At 37.5% G+C, this 18014-nt stretch overlaps 2 protein-coding genes across 11 annotated transcripts in view; both read left to right on the forward strand.

Moving 5' to 3' along the window:
• pfkfb1 (6-phosphofructo-2-kinase/fructose-2,6-biphosphatase 1) lies at positions 1–10470 on the forward strand. 8 transcript variants are annotated; one of them, XM_077218800.1, is made up of 15 exons: positions 1–158; positions 4121–4246; positions 5749–5845; positions 5950–6016; positions 6184–6258; positions 6905–6961; positions 7068–7189; positions 7327–7534; positions 7968–8114; positions 8194–8298; positions 8376–8505; positions 8595–8657; positions 8857–8921; positions 9001–9102; positions 9141–9277. In XM_077218800.1, exons 1-14 carry the CDS (start codon positions 104–106, stop codon positions 9058–9060), a joined length of 1377 nt encoding a protein of 458 aa, XP_077074915.1. In that variant the 5' UTR covers positions 1–103; the 3' UTR covers positions 9061–9102; positions 9141–9277. The 8 variants fall into 8 exon arrangements, with proteins under 8 accessions (XP_077074915.1, XP_077074921.1, XP_077074914.1 ...); XM_077218798.1 differs by lacking the exon at positions 1–158 and adding an exon at positions 3318–3459; XM_077218799.1 differs by lacking the exon at positions 1–158 and adding an exon at positions 3317–3459 and having other exon boundaries at positions 9001–10470.
• The window catches only part of itih6 (inter-alpha-trypsin inhibitor heavy chain family member 6), a 12975-nt gene continuing 5266 nt past the window's right edge, over positions 10306–18014 (forward strand). For 2 of the 3 annotated variants that reach the window (XM_077218770.1, XM_077218772.1), the window contains exons 1-9: positions 10306–10431; positions 11740–11775; positions 12656–12810; positions 15389–15499; positions 15852–16099; positions 16196–16365; positions 16459–16575; positions 16662–16833; positions 17313–17584. In XM_077218770.1, the coding sequence (XP_077074885.1) occupies positions 10327–10431; positions 11740–11775; positions 12656–12810; positions 15389–15499; positions 15852–16099; positions 16196–16365; positions 16459–16575; positions 16662–16833; positions 17313–17584 (1386 nt within the window). In that variant the 5' untranslated portion in view covers positions 10306–10326. The remainder of the gene's footprint in view (positions 10432–11739; positions 11776–12655; positions 12811–15388; positions 15500–15851; positions 16100–16195; positions 16366–16458; positions 16576–16661; positions 16834–17312; positions 17585–18014) is intronic. The other variant, XM_077218771.1, reaches the window with a different exon arrangement.

Here is an 18014-nt window from a genome sequence, read left to right on the forward strand (position 1 = left end):
CACAAGCTTCTCTTGCTCAGTTACATTAAAATGAGCGTCTGAAATACATCACACTGCTCATGACACAAGTCGGGGATCTTCCCGGATCTTCTAGTTTTCCCTAATGATGGACGCGTTTCCAAAGGACTTCCTTAGAAGAACCCGTTGTGACAGTGCCGGTGAGTTCAGAGAAGGACAACTGAACTGATTGAGTGTGAACGGGCAACAGATGAATAGTATTGATAGTTTACATACAGCATAAGCTGTCAGGATAAGACAACGCTTTTTTTATGTTGATGATTTTAATTTTGGCTTGAGCATTATTTAGTTCTAATTTGCTACATTGAGCTAAAATTTGCTGGAGAACCAGCAGATAAAATTATTAACTTGTTTATTTCAGTCACTAAAGCACAAGTAGCACATGTGGTCACTGGTGTAGTATGTGTAACCAAGGAAGCTGTATCGGGGCAAAGGTATCAGATATCAGAGTAAAAGGAAAAAGCAAAGAGTGCACACAGATGCCTCTTTACTTGTCTGAAAGCTTTCTGAGATCGTATTAAGATTGTTTTTGAACCATTCTTATAACAGCAAACATACAAACCAGAACTTAAAGATCTTTCCTTTTTAACCCAACTAAAATAAACACATGAAATATTATAAATAAACTGCAGTCCTGTCCCTATACTTCACTGTTTCTATAAAGGAAAACAATCGTAAACGTATTTGTATTTATAAATATAAATAAAAGTGACTTGGACACTTTATGGTTGACAATTGTTAGAGCATGTTCATAATTACTGTAATGTACACCAGTACTCAGACACATCTCTTTGTGAACTTGAAGGGATTGGTTCATGGATTTCACATGGATTTGTTAAAATGAAACAAAAGTCGCTCAGAAAATAGAATTAGTTTTAAATATTAAATGCTACTTTTGCATCTAGACAGTGCAACAACACTTTTAAACACTTTTGTGACTTTTATAAACTTTAGCGATTAGAAAATAAAACGACATGAGTGTTGTGGAAGAACATTATTTTTTTATTGTGCTTCGTCTATGTATTTCTTTTTGCAGATGATTGTGATCGAAGCACATGTAATCCGGTATTGGGCCTACATACACGGCATTTTATCAGAGCGTATGGACAAATAATTTTTTTTCAACAGGCGGTCAGGGGGTTGTTGTTTTCAATGTTCCATCTATGGGTAATTTTGGTACAAAAAAAAACTTTAAACTTTGCTTTAGCCACCACAACCACAGCTTTTTTTCTCCGTGTAGGCCTACACATAATGCGACAGACATGGGCGTCTATGCAATTTCCGGCGAAATCCGCCCTGACAGCTAAAGTTAATACAGGTTTAAGGTGTATTTGGGAAAATGCATGATTTGTAAAACTTAATTATAGTCATTACAATACAGAGCATTGGTGGCTAATACATTTCCAGCCACATCTCAAGAGCAATCACACACACATCAGTTTTCTGCAGGTGAGTAATGTCAACATCCTGTTTGTGTGCTCCACTGCATCACAGTAGCGCCATGTTAAAATATCTTTACATAGGGCTCTCAAGTTTTGAAGACAGGCAAGAGTGACATTCCTTTGAAAAAAGGAACCAGGGGCTTCTATTACTCCAATGTTATTTTTTTACAATTATTAATTGTAATTGCTTTTTACCTGAAATCTTTGAAAGACAGATGCAATGATTAATGCATCCATAGCCAGGATATAATTATAAAATATGACATGATTTTAAAAGTGACCTATAACATCGACTATGCAATACACTTTAATGAATTTAGTGCTAATAAAATTATTAAGCCTATTTGGAGAGAGAGAGAGAGATGTTTATAATGTGACAATATGTCAGTGATATCGAAAATATAACTAGGCCTAGAGACTACTTGTTCTGAGCAGGTGTTGTCAGTGAACAGGCTGTAAAACTGTTGGCTAAGTTACAGACACTCATGAAAAACTGATGTTTATTATCTGGGAAACAGCAGTCAAGTTGTCATTGTTTGTGTCAAACAAGGTGTTAATTTGATGTAACATTAAAACAGGAGATCATGAATTACTCTGTGCTCAAAGTGATGCTCAGAGCCCCAGTGGTTTCCTCTGTGGGTGAACCAAACTTTCATAAGATGTAGCAAAATCACGTGAACAATTCCAGGATATGCTTTTTTTCATTGGTGTTGCGTTAAATCTTACCCATATACAATAGTGCTATTTTCTGATTGGCTGTTGTGTAGCCCCTTTCTTTTTTTCTTTTTTTCTTTTTTTTATTGGCTGATATGTTGCAGGCTCAACTGAGAACTCCAGGGAAGACTTACTTGATTTCTGCCGGTTCCATAGAGAGCCGCGCTTCCAGAGAAATTTTGGGCGCTGCGGCATATTAAATATATTACAAATAGTTTTTCCGCTTGAGAAATACAATGTGTGGCTGGAGTGCGGGACAAAAGACTGAAATGAGTGACTGTCATGTTCAATGCGTGACACTTGAGAGCCTTATGATAAGGCTTTCTGCAGAGGAGGTGTTAGGCAAGATTATTAAGGCCATGATATCAAATGACACATGGTGACCAGGGAACAACCTGATATTAGGCACATGCAGAATGACCCTTAAATGTGTAAGTCTGTCTGCAGTCTTGCTAATCTTATTTACCACATCCTGAACAAGCTTTTGAACTAGGCCTCACAGTTGGGGGATGCTAAATGGGCCATCATGGATTTGCTAAGAGCAATATTGAAATTCATTTTTAATTTGAAGAGAAGTGTTTACAATGTCTTTTAGAATATATTTTTAAACTTTAATGAAGAGTAAGATCAAAACCTGTCAATCAAAAGCATTATTAAGTTAGAGCTAATTGGATAATAAATTGAAACACACACGCACACACACACACACACACACACACACACACACACACACACACGCACACACACGCACACACACGCACACACACACGCACACACGCACACACACACACACACACGTGTGTGTGTGTGTAATTTGTTTTTGTTTTTTTAAATAAAATGGTATTGTTTTACAAGAGAACTTTACAAATTAAGACACTATATAATTAAGACTAACCGTGATAGTTTCGAAAATATATACAGGAACATATCTGAACATAATGTTTTATTTTTATTTAGGAATGGCTATCAGTTTTCTCATGAAGCCAGAAGTGACTTGCTCAAAGCCTCCGAAAGATTAATTAAGTCAATTACCAATGGCAGCCAGGATTCTGTCTCTCCATCATGCCAAACCTATCCCTCCTCCCAACTGTTCCCATCTCAGTCAGGTGACCTGAGCAGGAAAAGGGTTGATGGGAACCCAGCCATGTGTTCTTAGTTTCTAAACATACTGTCAGCAGTGCAGGGCCCAACGACATGTCCTCCGAGCAGAAGGAGCTCACACAGACACCTCTGCTCAAGATATGGGTGCCATGGATGAGCAGTTCCTTAAGCCAGAGGAGAGGCTGTAAGTGAGGGGATATCTTAATTCACCTGCCTTTCCTTATCTTTTTTTGCTATTTGCTTTGTCTTTGTCCTCTAAAATTGTTGGTGCATTAAGGGTGTTATTAACCTCTTGTAGATGATCAACCCAGGTGTTGTGAACTTCAGCGCTGCCTGCTTCCTTTGTCTACATTTGATCACATAGCGTCTTGAAGCTGCACCAAGCCGCAAGTTGTGTTCTTGAGAGCTTTGTTTCTTAAGTTGTGGCAATGGAATGAAAAGGAATATTAAGTGCTGGAGTTGGCTTCAAGACTATCACCAATGTGATTCCTTGGTTGCTGTGGCCTGTAGGATGTTCTTTCAGGAGTTTTTATACATTCAGCCTCTCTTCGCTATCCAAGTCATTTGAATAACCCTGCCTTCTCAGTACAAATCAGTATAGAATCAACCACAATCTAATGATGATGGACAGGTTTCAGTGCAGAATTTAATGGGTTCCTGTTCTTTTGATGCTGCCATAAGTTATGCCATTCCTCTTCTTGTACCTCTTTCATTCTTCATTCAGGCTATCAAATTTTGTCAGATTTTATATTGACATCATCTTGTGAATGCTTATAGAACATCTCCATCCATGTGATCGAAACCTTACTCATACTTTAAATTCAATGTTTTCTACTGGTCCACAGCTTCACGGCCCCAGTTTACAAATTGTCCTACAATGATTGTGATGGTTGGACTGCCGGCCAGGGGAAAGACCTACATCTCCAAAAAGTTAACCCGGTACCTAAATTGGATTGGAGTGCCAACTCAAGGTGAGTGTATGATCGAGTAAAATAAGTATTTGATCCCCTACCAACCAACAATAATGTGCCCATGTGGAACACAGATTAGTCATGTCACTTTAAGAAAGTACTCCTAATGTCAGCTCGCAATTTGTATAAAAGAAACCTGCCCACAGAATCTGTATCTTCCATTCCATCCTCTCCACCACCATGGGAAAGACCAAAGAGCTGTCAAAGGACATCAGGGACCAGATTGTAGAACTGCACAAGGCTGGAATTGCCTCCAAGACCATCAGCAAGAAGCTGGGTGAGAAGGAGACCACTGTTGGTGCCATTGTTCAGAAATGGAAGAAATACAAAATAACCATCAATTGCCCTCGGTCTGGAGCTCCATGTAAGATCTCGCCTCATGGGGTCCGGATGATCATGAGAAAGTTGCGGGATCAGCACAGAACTACACGGGAGGAGCTTGTTAATGATCTCAAGGCAGTTGGGACCACAATTACCAAGCAAACAATTGGTAGCACTCTACGCCGCAATGGATTGAAATCCTGCAGTGCCTGCAAGGTCCCAATGAACATCTAATGATTCAGAGAAGGCTTGGGAGTAAGTTCTGTGGTCAGATGAGACCAAAATTTAGATCTTTGGTATCAACTCAAATGCTGACTATGACCCCAAGAACACCATCCCTACAGTCAAGCATGGAGGTGGAAACATTATGCTCTGGGGCTGTTTCTCTTCTAAGGGTACAGGCAGGCTTCACCGTATTGAAGGGCTGATGGACGGGGCCATGCACCATAAAATATTGTACGAGAACCTCCTTTCCTCAGCCAGAACACAGAAGATTGGTTGTGGATGGGTCTTCCAGCATGACAATGACCCAAAACATACCGCCCAGGCAACAAAGGAGTGGCTCAAGAAGAAGCACATTAAGGTCTTGGAGTGGCCATGGCAGTCTCCAGTCCTTAATCCTATAGAAAATCTGAGGAGGGAGCTTAAACTTCGAGTTGCAAAGCGACAGCCAAAAAACCTTAAGGATTTAGAGAGGATCTGTAAAGAGGAATGGTGACCTGGTGAAACGTCTTACCTCTGTGCTTGCCAACAAAGGTTTCTCCACAAGTACTAAGGCATGTTTTGCTTTGGGATCAAATATTTATTTCACTCACTGAAATGCAAATCAATTTATAACCTTTATATAATTCGTTTTTTTCTGGATTGTTTGGTTGATATTCTGTCTCTATTCGTTAAAATAAACCTACCACAAAAATTATAGACCCTTAATTTCGTTGGAAGTGGGCGAACTTACAAAATCAGCAGGGGATCAAATAATTATTTCCCCACTGTATATATATTAAAATAATAATCTTAATTGTACTCTCAATGCCAAGCATTGTTTGTTACTAATTAAATTATTTGCTGATATAATGTTTAGCATTATTTGATTTAATTAAAAATATATGCAAATGTGGGTGTGTGTTTAAATATAAATTGTTTGCTAACAAACTATTTTTATTGTGCTGTTTTATGCAAAGTCTTTAATTTGGGTCAGTATCGAAGGGAGGCTGTGCAGACATACAAGAACTATGAATTTTTCCGTCCAGACAATGAGGAGGCCATGAAAATCCGCAGGTAAAATAAATTTAAGATGACTATATATAACTTATATATATATATAACTCGTTGTGAGAACTGAATTTGTCTTTTGTACTTATGCATTTCCATCATGTGTTTAGAGCCTGTGCCTCAAGTGCTATTAAGGACATTGACAATTACTTCGCTAAGGAGCAGGGACAAGTAGCAGTGAGTCAAGAATGTAATGGATAACAGTTATGCTGTCTGTCCAAACTATTAATCACCCAGTACAATTAAGATTATTATTACTAGATTAGTTTGGAATTCTCCACAGTTATTAAGTGGTCAACAAATTCTTAAAATGCAAATCAATCTCTGACAAATGCTCTTCACAGGTGTTTGATGCTACCAATACCACAAGGGAGAGAAGAGTTGGCATCATCAGTTTTGCAAAGGAGAAGGGCTACAAGGCAGGTGCAGCAGGGTTTTACTTTTATTCGGCAGTCTGCTTTATTAAAGTCTCCCTCCTCTACACATTGGATACAATGTGATGATTCGTGGGATGTTACCTCAAAATGCTAGCTTTCCAAGATATTTTTAAAGATTTTTTATAAATTAAGGTATTTATTAATGCAAAATGCTTAAATCAGATCCATTGCCTAAGGGGGAGCCTCATTGATAAAAATGTGACAGGATCCAGATGGGGAGAGGAGTCCATTCTGTTTGAATGGAAGTAGTGTACGCTGAATAAACCATTTTTATTGTGGTAACAGCTTTTTGTCACATAAACCGACTGCCTGCCCACTAATCTTAAACATTGTTTATATTAAATATTAATTCTGGACTGAGCTATATTTGGATTACTGAAAAAAGTTGTTTTATAAGCGAGGTTGTGGATGGTTTCACATCAGGGATGATTTTTTTCTCCATTTATTCAGTTCTATCGTATCTGTGATCGACAGGCGTAAATCTGACTCTTTTTTTCTTCTTGAAAGCAGTTCATTGACATGAAAGAATAAAGCATTTTGTAAACAGTTAAACTACTGTCACACTTTAATATTTTGTAAAATTGTTGTTTTTAGCAACCAACATTTCATAAGAAATGTTTATGTCCAGGTGTTTTTCATTGAGTCGATTTGTGACGACCCTGAAATCATTGAGGCCAATATAATGGTAAGATTGTTTTATTAAACCATTTATAATGTAAAACTATTAAAAATGTTTTTAATTGTATAATATTATTATTTGGTTGTTTGTTTTATTTTATGTATTTTGACAGCAAGTAAAATTAAGCAGCCCTGATTATGAAAACTATGACAAAGAGGAAGCACTGGTGGACTTCCTGAAACGTATTGATTGCTACAAAATGTCCTATGTCTCCCTGGATGAGGAAAAGGACAGGTACACTGCTGCCAAAGTCTCTAATTTAATATGATGGTATTGCACATAACTTCCAACTATTACATACAATTTATAATTACAAATATTTATTTTTTTACTTACTTAACTCCTTTATACTTCCTCCCCTCTTTTCATAGGCACCTCTCCTTCATTAAGATCTTTAATGTGGGATCCAGATACCTCGTAAACCGGGTCCAGGATCACATGCAGAGTCGTATTGTGTATTACCTCATGAACATCCACGTCACTCCACGATCCATCTATCTGAGCCGCCATGGAGAAAGTGAGCTCAACCTGCTGGGACGAATCGGTGGAGACTCAGGTCTCTCCTCACAGGGCCTAAAGGTGAGTTAGATCATAGACTAAGCATAAAATCTCAGTTTGCACCTCAAAGTGTCAAAGCATAACAATGTTGATGGTAAAGTGTTACGTCCATATTAACCACATTTTTGTTTCGAAATGCCACACTAGCAAAGTTGCTTGTCCACACTGAAACGTCTAAAAACACTTAAATCACCTTTGCATGTGTAACTTGTCACCTGTCACTCACATGAAATCAATTTCCAATGGACAAAGTCCTGCCATACATTTTTTCTTGTTCAAGAAGTCGTTTTACTCTGATATACATCTCATAAGAAATTAAAGACTATCGCAACTTCTCCTGCATACTGTAAATATTTTATTTCTAGCATAAAAAGTCATGAATTTCTGTGACTTGATTCGAACCTTCCTTAAACACAAAAATGTAGATTAGAATTGCACCTATCTTGTTGCTCAGTATGCTAGGGCCCTCTCTGAGTTCATCAGGGGTCAATCCATTAAGGACCTGAAGGTGTGGACCAGCCACATGAGAAGGACTATACAGACAGCAGAGGGACTGGGCGTCCCGTATGAACAGTGGAAGGCGTTGAATGAAATCGATGCGGTAAGCTAGTCATGCTCTGTGTTAGAGTTGTATGCACATGAAATGCATATGTAACAGAGTTACATCTTGACATTTTAAGGGTGTTTGTGAGGAGATGACGTACGAGGAAATTCAGGCAACCAATCCAGAAGAGTTTGCCTTAAGAGACCAGGACAAGTACCGCTACCGATATCCAAAGGGTGAAGTGAGTTCTGTCCACAACACAAACAAGTTTGTATGTGGAAATATATAGGGAAATATGCCATTTTCTGTGTTCTGCAGTCATATGAAGACCTGGTGCATCGTCTAGAGCCAGTCATAATGGAGCTTGAGAGACAAGAGAATGTGCTGGTCATCTGCCACCAGGCAGTCATGCGTTGTCTACTGGCCTACTTTCTGGACAAAAGTGCAGGTCTAAACCAAAAGCAACCAGCCACTGCTGTCACAGACTATGAAACGCAATTTATCACTTTAATAGCATCATCTGTGATTTCTCCACAGATGATCTACCATATCTAAAGTGTCCTCTGCATACTGTTCTCAAACTGACTCCATTAGCTTACGGTGAGTAGGTATAGCTGTGGCTTTATTTCAAACATAATTTGGGGTCCTGTTATGTCTTAAAGGTGTGGCACCTTGTTACCACATGATTTTCCCTCATTACAAATTACTATACCCTATTCATGGAAAGTGCTGCACATACTTTTGAGCAATAAATGCTGTATTCTTTTAAGAAATGTATTCTTTTATGCCCTCCTTTCAGGATGCAAAGTGGAGTCCTTTTATTTGAACATCCAAGCAGTGAACACTCACAGGGACAAACCCACAGTAAGTCATGAAACCCTATGAAATGATTATTTTTAAACTCTGATGAGTGTCTAAAAGGGATATCTTGTTTGCATTCCAGAATGTGAATATCGCAAGAAAGCCAGAGGAAGCACTCCGGACTGTACCTGAACATCTATAATCATAGAAAACCCCTAAAATTTGCCATTTTTGCACAATTAATCTGCACACACACACACACACACACACACACACACACACACACACATATATATATAGTGTAAATGGATAGCAAGCGGGGAGGAAGAATATAAAAGGAAAAAAGCATGTGTTTTCATTAAGATTATCAAGACTTACAAACACACGGTGTGGTCCAAAAGTTTTTAAATATGAAAGCAAAAAGGAAGACACTCTAAATACTAAGATATTCTAAAATTGATTTTTAATTTTTTTCAACTCTTTAAATTATAAACTATTTAAACTAGAAAATAAAAAACATACTTTTGCATTTTCACTAGTGGTCTTGGACTTTTGAATCATACTTTAGTTTTTCAAACTAAACTTTAAAAATCATGTAGATTTGTATTTTGTTGATAAGGTGGTGGCATAATGTTGCAAGTTGAAATGGATATTGCAACTAGAGAGTGAGGATTATTTTTACATTTTCTTATTTTAAAATGTTTAATTAGAACAGGTGAAATCCCTGTTTTATGACTTTAAATGTAGCCGTATTTTAGTAATTTGGATGTTTTAATAATGTGTTCAAAGAGCAGGGAATAATGTCCTTATTATGCATTAATTACGTACAGTATTCAGAAGCTTGTTCAGTTAGTTACCAGTACCATGGACAGCAACCAAACAAATAAATCTATATTAGTTATCATAATATTTCACAAAAGCAGTCTCAAGCCACTTTACTCCTCACACTTCATAATTCATTAATATGTCCATGAGAGCCTCTCCAAAGGTGTATTCCAGCCTAACTGAGATTTCTATAGTAAACAGTTATCCAATTACATAATATATAGCGACAGTAATGTGGTTTAGAAAAATTATGTAACGGCTGGAAAGCTGGCAAACATTTTTAGAACTTTAGGCATTCACGGGTTAATGTCTTGTGGCTTTTCGTGCCCCCCAAAACCCTGGCGAAATTTCCAGCATGTACACGTGAAAAGAGCTACCCTTGAAACCCACAAATACATACGCGTGCTTGAAACACATTTGTCATTACTACCAAGGTATTTATTCAGTCTAAATGAGCATCCATCTCTTTCAGGGCATTGTCGTGGGTTCAGTATCATTTTAAGGATCTTTTTGGAAGGGAGGGGGCAATACCCCGGCTTTTATAAACAACTGTGTGCCGTAAAATGTGAAGTCAGTGGAAGACCTTACGCACTCGTCTTACGAGCAAAACAGTGGTTTTGGCTTCCCCACACAAACTGAAAGCATGGATGTAAAATTGGATTTGACTGTCCACGCAGTTGTTTTCATCCTACTTACTGTTGTTTCTTTTGGATGTGGGCACGCGGGCGCGCACCCAGTCCCTCTCCAGGTATGTGTAGCCTACTTGGTAATAAAACTATTAATCATATTTTTGCACTTAGTAGTTATTTTTCTCTTTGTTCTGTGACGTTTCCAATGAAAAGTAAAGAGTAAAACGTGAAGTTTGTTTTGAGTGACCTATTCTATTTTGTGCTACACTGAAAGTGCACCTCGTCACATTATTACGCGCGAAAACACCTGAGGAATTTCGGTTCTATTGGAATGTTATTCCATTCTATAATTAGTGTTTATTTACTCAAAGAATCATAATTTTTTTGCATGTAGATAATGTCTTACTAAATCAAACGAGAGGAAGGTACATAAAATATCTTTTGGGAAATCATAATAGTCTAATTGTTCCGAGCTGCAGTGTTTTCTAAAAGATATAGTTTATATTTTGCGTTATTTGGAATCTTGAAGTTGTAATAAAGATTCCCTATGTGAAAAAAAACAAAAAAACAATTAGAATTCTGTACGAATGTTTTATGGATTAATTCTGGGTCAAATAAGGAAAGCAGAAAGACAAGGGAGGATATCATGAAGGTGTTGCCCTATGACATTTTTGCATTCAAATATTATGCAAATTCTTGCATTTATTTAACAGTCATGATTACTTGGCAGCTGTTTTATTAGGGTGAATTCAGGTTGATTGCGACACTTTTTCCTCAGTTATCTCAATGGCAAAAAGTGTCAACCTGAATTCACCCTTATTGTAAAATGTGATGTAATATCGCCACAGTGGTTTCATTTAAAGAGTGTACTGGAAATTCATAGTAGCAGAGACATTTTCTTTCCCATATTTAGCTTTTTTTTTATATTTGCAGCAATCTCCAGGAGATGTGGTAATAAATTGGCACAGTAGTGAATTGTGTCTAAAGTTAACATGCTAAAATCCTCCAGTGGCCTTGTGTGTACAGTATTTTAGTTCCATTTCCACCCCTTTCATGAATGACTTTGATTCAGTCTATTTCAGTGTAAGATCAAGACCAAACCACTTGCATCTGAGAATACTGACAGTATTTCAAACTATTTATTCATTTATGCCTCTGCCCGCAAAGGTACATTTATGGTTGGTAATTTAAGTTAATCAAGTTTACCAAAGTTTATATGGATACTTGCAGATAAGTTGCACTAAGGAATTAGTCAGAACAAGCACAGCTTTTTTGGGGGGTCTTTATAACGCCTAGCTGGAAACTTTTACATGGCATATTTTTACTAAATACAGCTGTATAAGAGTACATTATACACTTTGTTCAAGATATATCAAGAAAAAAAGCTATAAGCACGACATGCTACTTTGTTTATGTTTTTCGTTCAGAGACCGAGACGTCAGACCTCAGCAGCAAAACCAGCAGTAAGTATGACAGTAAAAGCTATATTTTTGTTTTGTACTAAACCGTAAATATTAAGATAAATGCCTCTGTTATTTTGTTTTACTTGGGTTTTTTGTGAAATTCCATAAATCACCAAACCGTGTTCTAGCCTTTTGACCCATGAGTTCCTTTTCATTTTAGAAACCAAGAAACCAAATGTTTATTCCTGTAAAACACACGAGAATGAGTTACAAGCAATATGACCAGAACAATCCAAACCTGTCACTGGACACAGAGTGCAAAATTCTGTAATCTTAAAATTGTACTGCCAGAAATTCATATTTGGAATATCTATCAGTCTTAACTGTTCTTCATTAGTATGATCCTGCTCTGATTGTTTTAACAATCTTGCCTATAGATAACTTTATAATTGTATACAAAGCTTCTTGTAGCGCTTTGCTGTATGCAGTGTTCAGATAGACTGGCTTTTCTGTTGCCAGACCAGTGTGGTCTGAATCAGGTTCAAGTAAACAGATCAAGATGTTCTATATACTGAGCTCTCTGACATCAGTTCAAAAGTCCTGAGAAATCAACAGTAACACCATAATCATACAAATTGTTTGATAAAGCAATGTCGTTTTAAAGTTGGTGTCTTATGTCAGATGTCCCCAGTCAACTTTAAAATATTCATGTTCATGTGTACAGATGGCGGATTTGGGGGTTATTTGTCACACAGGGAAGTTGTCTTGTCAAGGAAAGAATGTCAATAAACTGAATCCGTGGGAATGTTTAATAGTTTTTTTTTAATATCCAAGACTTTTGAAATAAATGGTGTGAAAACTAGCCCTGTTTCACTTACTTTGTGTATAATGTGACTTTGCATATTAATCTATCATGTTTTGGTCTTTGTTGTGCCCTTAGCTCAAGGTGACGGATTACCATGTGCGATGTTCTGTAGTGTCTCGCTATGCTGTAACCACAGTGGAGAGCACCGTGTGGAACCAGCTCCACATCACTAAGGAGGCGGCCTTTGAGGTGGATTTGTCCTCTTCTGCATTCATCTCCAACTTTACCATGTGAGTCAAAAATTACACCACATTTTCTTTCTGTTATTCTGACTTTCAGGTTGGTTTAAAAATCAGTGGATATTGCAATTAAATTAAGTATCATTTGGGTTAGTTTTCCGGGAAGTTTTCCCTGAATAGACACAGCAGGGTTGTACTTGTACTAAAGATCTGCTAATGTGGAAAGAAGTGCTTTGTGACCAAAAGGGAAAATATTTTTGATGCTCAGATCTGGTTTTCAGAAATAATTAAAAGATTACCACACTTAAAAGTGAAAGGTCATCATTTACTGGACCTCCACATGTCATTTCAAAAATGACTTCCTTTCTTCTGTTGAACACAGACAAAGACATTTTTGATCTTTTCCATGCCGTTACACGAATGGGAACTTGCAAGCTATAAAAAGGATACTAAAGCACCATGAAATTATCACATAAATGACACATTATTTTTCAAATCTTTTAAAGCCATACAAGAGCTTGTGTGAAAAATGCACTTATATTCGCATAAAAAATCCTTATATCCGGCCTCCTTGTCACATTCACGAGCGAACAAATTCTTTTAAGTTGGATTTTTTTCAATGAATCAGCTGATGCCGGTTCTTGAGTTTAGATCTAACTAAAGTGTAAGATATCAAGTGACTGGCGAAATACAATTGGTCTGATTGACACATGATGTTTTATTAAAAAATGTTCAGGAGGAGCACTTTCAGATAATTAACCTATTTAACATGGGAGGAGCACATCCAGTCCACTCAATAAGCATCAGGTATATATACAGCAGACTTACCTCTGTTCTATGACAGTTTTCCAGCATCCCTTCCACCAGCCCATCTCCTCACTTCTAACTATTCCTATCCCAACCTGGGATGGTGTACTCTGGGTTGGGGCCAAATTCCGAGCTCGGAGACCTTCCCTCGGACAGTACGGCAAATACGCATAACATTTACTTTGTTTAATTATATGTAAATGTGAACTCGTGAAAACAAAGCTTTTGATGACTTCTAAAGACTTGAAATTTAATCATATTGATATGATACAAGTCAAGTGGTCCACAAAAATGGCAATTCTGTCTTCATCGCACTCTCTTGTTGTTCAAAACCAGTATAAGCTTCAAAGTATCATATGGTGCTTTTGGATCCTTTTTTGTAGAGGAGTTTTGTAATAAAACTTGTATGAGAGACATTGTAAAGAATTCATATTTGCTCACCAGATATGAGTGAGTTATGTAAACCCTTTTTTCCAAAAATGAATGCTAAATATAAAAATATTCCCACAAATAAGGCTCCATAACAGCTTGATAAAGCACACAGTGGCTGGATTTGGAAGCTGACATGGTTCAAAAGTAAAGAACGTTCAGGTCAGATGAATAGCAGGCTTTGTCAAGAAAACTCAGAGAGCTAATAGAGAAAATGACGAGCACTGGCTCTGTTCACTCTCTCTTTTACCCAGCAGAGTTTACCAAGGCACATGGCCAAAATACACACGCTCACACATTTACGTGTACATAAATACACACACATGCATGAAGAATGCATACGTATCCATCAACAAAGCAGGGTTTCAAGTTTCAATGTACATTACAGATGTTTACACATGCTGAAGGTATCACACTCTTTTGTACGCACAAAAACAGACAGGCACTTCCACCAGGCTCTGTACTTTTTCAAATAGCTGCAGCAAATGTGTTTCTTTAGAGCAGTAGTGTTTGTTAAACTGTGACTGAGAGCTCTGTTCACAGTGTCACATGCACAGTGATCCCAGACCTCTCAGTGCCACACATACATACAGGCGCCTCATTTTCCACTGTGCCTTAAACTGTCCATTCACCCGGCTCTTATTCAAACAAGCTCTTTTTCAAGGCTGTTGGTTTATTTTGGTTGGTTCTTGTTGATTTTTATTTAAATATATTTGCTGACCTTACATTAGTATTTTCTCTCCTTGACCCTCATGTAAAGACACAAAGAGAGTATGGATCGCTTCGTGTGGGTGTTTATGCAGGAGAAATGCTTCTGCTCTGAGAGCTGAGTGGATTGGAATGGCTATGATTGCGAGTTTTTCAGTAATCATGTTTTGTGAGGGAAATGACATTTTCTGCTCACCTCTTTTCAATGTCACTTGATGTTTGGTTTGAAAGCCTGTTTCTGCATTTTTTTGTGAGAGAAAGTTTAAAATAAGAAGTACAGTCATTGTGAGATAGAAGTCGCAATTATGAGAATTTTTAGTTAACAGAAATAGTCACAGTTGTCAGATGTAAACTCACGTTTTCAGATGGTCGCAATTGCAATCACAATGGTGAAATATAAGATCATAAATGCAATAGATAGTCACACACCTATGTAAATAAAGTCACAACTTTGAGATACTGTATTAACTCACACCTATGTAAATAAAGTCATAACTTTGACATATAAAGTCACATTGTGAGTCAAATTAATTGCAATTATGAGAAATTGCTTATTTTTTTAAACTCTGAGGTAAGTTTTAAATTTGATGTTTGATCCAGATCCTGAACTACACTTGTCTATATGATCTTTATCAAACAAATTGTGTATGCTTTCTGCACTGATTTGTCTTTTGTTTATTCCCAGCACCTCAAATGGTAAGGTGTATGTGGCTCAGGTGAAGAGGAGAACTGATGCCAGGAAGATCTATGACACAGCTAAGAAACAGGGGAAAACGGCAGGACTTGTTGCCACAAAGTCAGTCAAAAATCTGTTAAATACCTTCTCCACTGGGACTTGCTTATGGCAGAATCCCAATGTGCAGGCATTTACTAAAAAATGTAATAGGTCACTTTTCATTTACTTTTCGGGTTTGCCCCAACAGACATGCTGTTTTAGAAATGGATGCGTACAGAAAATCTCTCAAATTGTTCTTATACAGTTGCAGATGTTTTAAACTATAGATCTTTTTTTGTTGGATCATCCTTAGAGTAAATGGAAATCAAAATCATTTATTTGGAGAAAGAGCTATCTCAGGACATATGGACAAACACTATTTATATCTTCCATGAAGAACTGGAATCTGATTAACTTCTATTGTATTCCAAAGGGAACGCGAGATAGAGAAGTTCCGTGTAGCAGTTAACGTGCCTCCTGGGACTCGTGTGTCCTTCTCACTGTCTTACGAGGAGCTGTTATCACGACGGCTTGGCCAATACGAGCTCTCTCTGGGTCTACGACCTGGTCAACCCGTGCAGAACATCTCCTTGGATGTCAGCATATCGGAGAGGACTGGCATCAGCTTCATCAGAGCTCTGCCACTACGAACTAGCCGACTGCTCACAAACAGTGTTCAAGGTACTGTAAAAGAAAGCACTTTTGTGACGTCAACCCAATGCTTCAGACCAGCAAATCTCAAAGATGTGGTTTCTCTGCTTCTCACTGTTCTTTTAGCAGATGCAGAACCTCCTCCTTCAACTAAGGTCGAGCAGAATCCTCACTGCGCACATGTGCGTTACACTCCCACCGTGCAGCAACAGAGGAACATCTCTCCCAGAGGTCTCAATGCAGACTTTGTCATTCAGTATGACGTGGAGCTCAAAGACCCCATGGGGGACATCCAGGTCTTCACACTAACCTACTTGAATGCTGGTACCACAATAGCAGGGGTCTCCATGTAGCATTATGATGTTGTTATTTGTTTTGTTTTTCTCCAGGTGGATGATGGTTACTTTGTTCACTACTTTGCACCTCGAGGACTTCCTGTAGTTCCTAAAGATGTCATCTTTGTCATTGACATCAGCGGTTCAATGATTGGCACAAAAATTAAGCAGGTACCATCTTAGCCACCTCAAAACCACAACTTGTCGAGAATGAGATGAAGAACACTGATGCATTTCTCCATTGTGTTTTACATCAGACTAAGGCAGCCATGACCACCATACTGAGTGACCTGCGTGAAGGAGATTACTTCAATCTCATCACTTTCTCCGATAAGGTCTACATCTGGAAGAAAGGACACACTGTGCGGGCCACACGACAGAATGTGCGGGATGCCAAGGAATTTGTCAGGAAGATAATTGCAGAGGGCTGTAAGTGTTTTCTTTGTATCTTAAGAAAATTATATATATATATATATATATATATATATATATATATATATATATATATATATATATATATATATATATATGTATATATATATATATATATATATATATTCAGTGATTCAGTAACCACATGTGAAGGATTCGTCTGGCTGATTCAAACTATTTCCTCGTAACTCTTTTTGAACAATTAATCAAAGGAACCAGCTAATTACAGTTATTTGTTAGTGGATCATATGTTTCTTGCAGGCTGTAGGTTTTTTTTGCTGCACAGTAGAAAGAGACATGTCTTTGCCAATATTTTGTGGTACACTTTGTTTTATCTCATCACAATCAGTTTGGACTTGAAAGTCTGATTCACAATAAGATATATTTTGCTATGAAGCTGGAGATTAAACGGCCACAGAGAAGATGTAGAAGTGCAGGAAATACTGTAATTAACTCTTTTTTTTCCTTTAAACTAGGGACAAACATCAATTCAGCTCTACTATCAGCGGCCCAGCTGCTAAACCCTTCTTTAACCAATAGTAAATTGCCTTCATCTCACCGTGTCCCCATGATCATCTTTCTGACTGATGGAGAAGCCACTATTGGGGAGACAGAACCAGATGTGATTCTGCATAATGCACAAAATGCTTTGGGTTTAGCTTCGTTATTTGGCCTGGCCTTTGGAGATGATGCTGATTTTCCAATGTTGAGACGGCTGGCATTGGAGAATCGGGGTGTGGCTCGGATGGTAATTGCCTTTTAAAGTACCAGTTGACCTATACACAACAGTGTTATTACATCTTTAAACATACAAATGCATAATGCTTGATGAGGTCATATTATTCAATGACAGATTCCAAAATAAATCAGTTTTTCTAATAATACAATTGAATGAGTTATTCAATGACTAATTCATAAAGCTAGTAACTTATTTTGTTCCTAAATGTATTTTTTATAAATGAATCAGTTAAAAAAATGCTTCAGTGACTGACTAATCATTGAAAGATTAACTAAAAACCCCATGTATGTCTGGAACGTGCGTGCAAACACAGAAAAGCAGAGTGATACTAACAGTGAAAAGTCAGAGTTTTTGGACTCTATATTATCACTCTTGAAATGTTTTTAAGCCAATCAAAATCAAATGATTTATAATAACATTAATAGTAAGAACAATAGTT

This window comes from Siphateles boraxobius, unplaced genomic scaffold (genome assembly GCF_051911475.1).
Source record: "Siphateles boraxobius isolate OS27281-9 unplaced genomic scaffold, OSU_SipBor_1 77, whole genome shotgun sequence".
NCBI classification, from domain to species: Eukaryota; Metazoa; Chordata; class Actinopteri; order Cypriniformes; family Leuciscidae; genus Siphateles; species Siphateles boraxobius.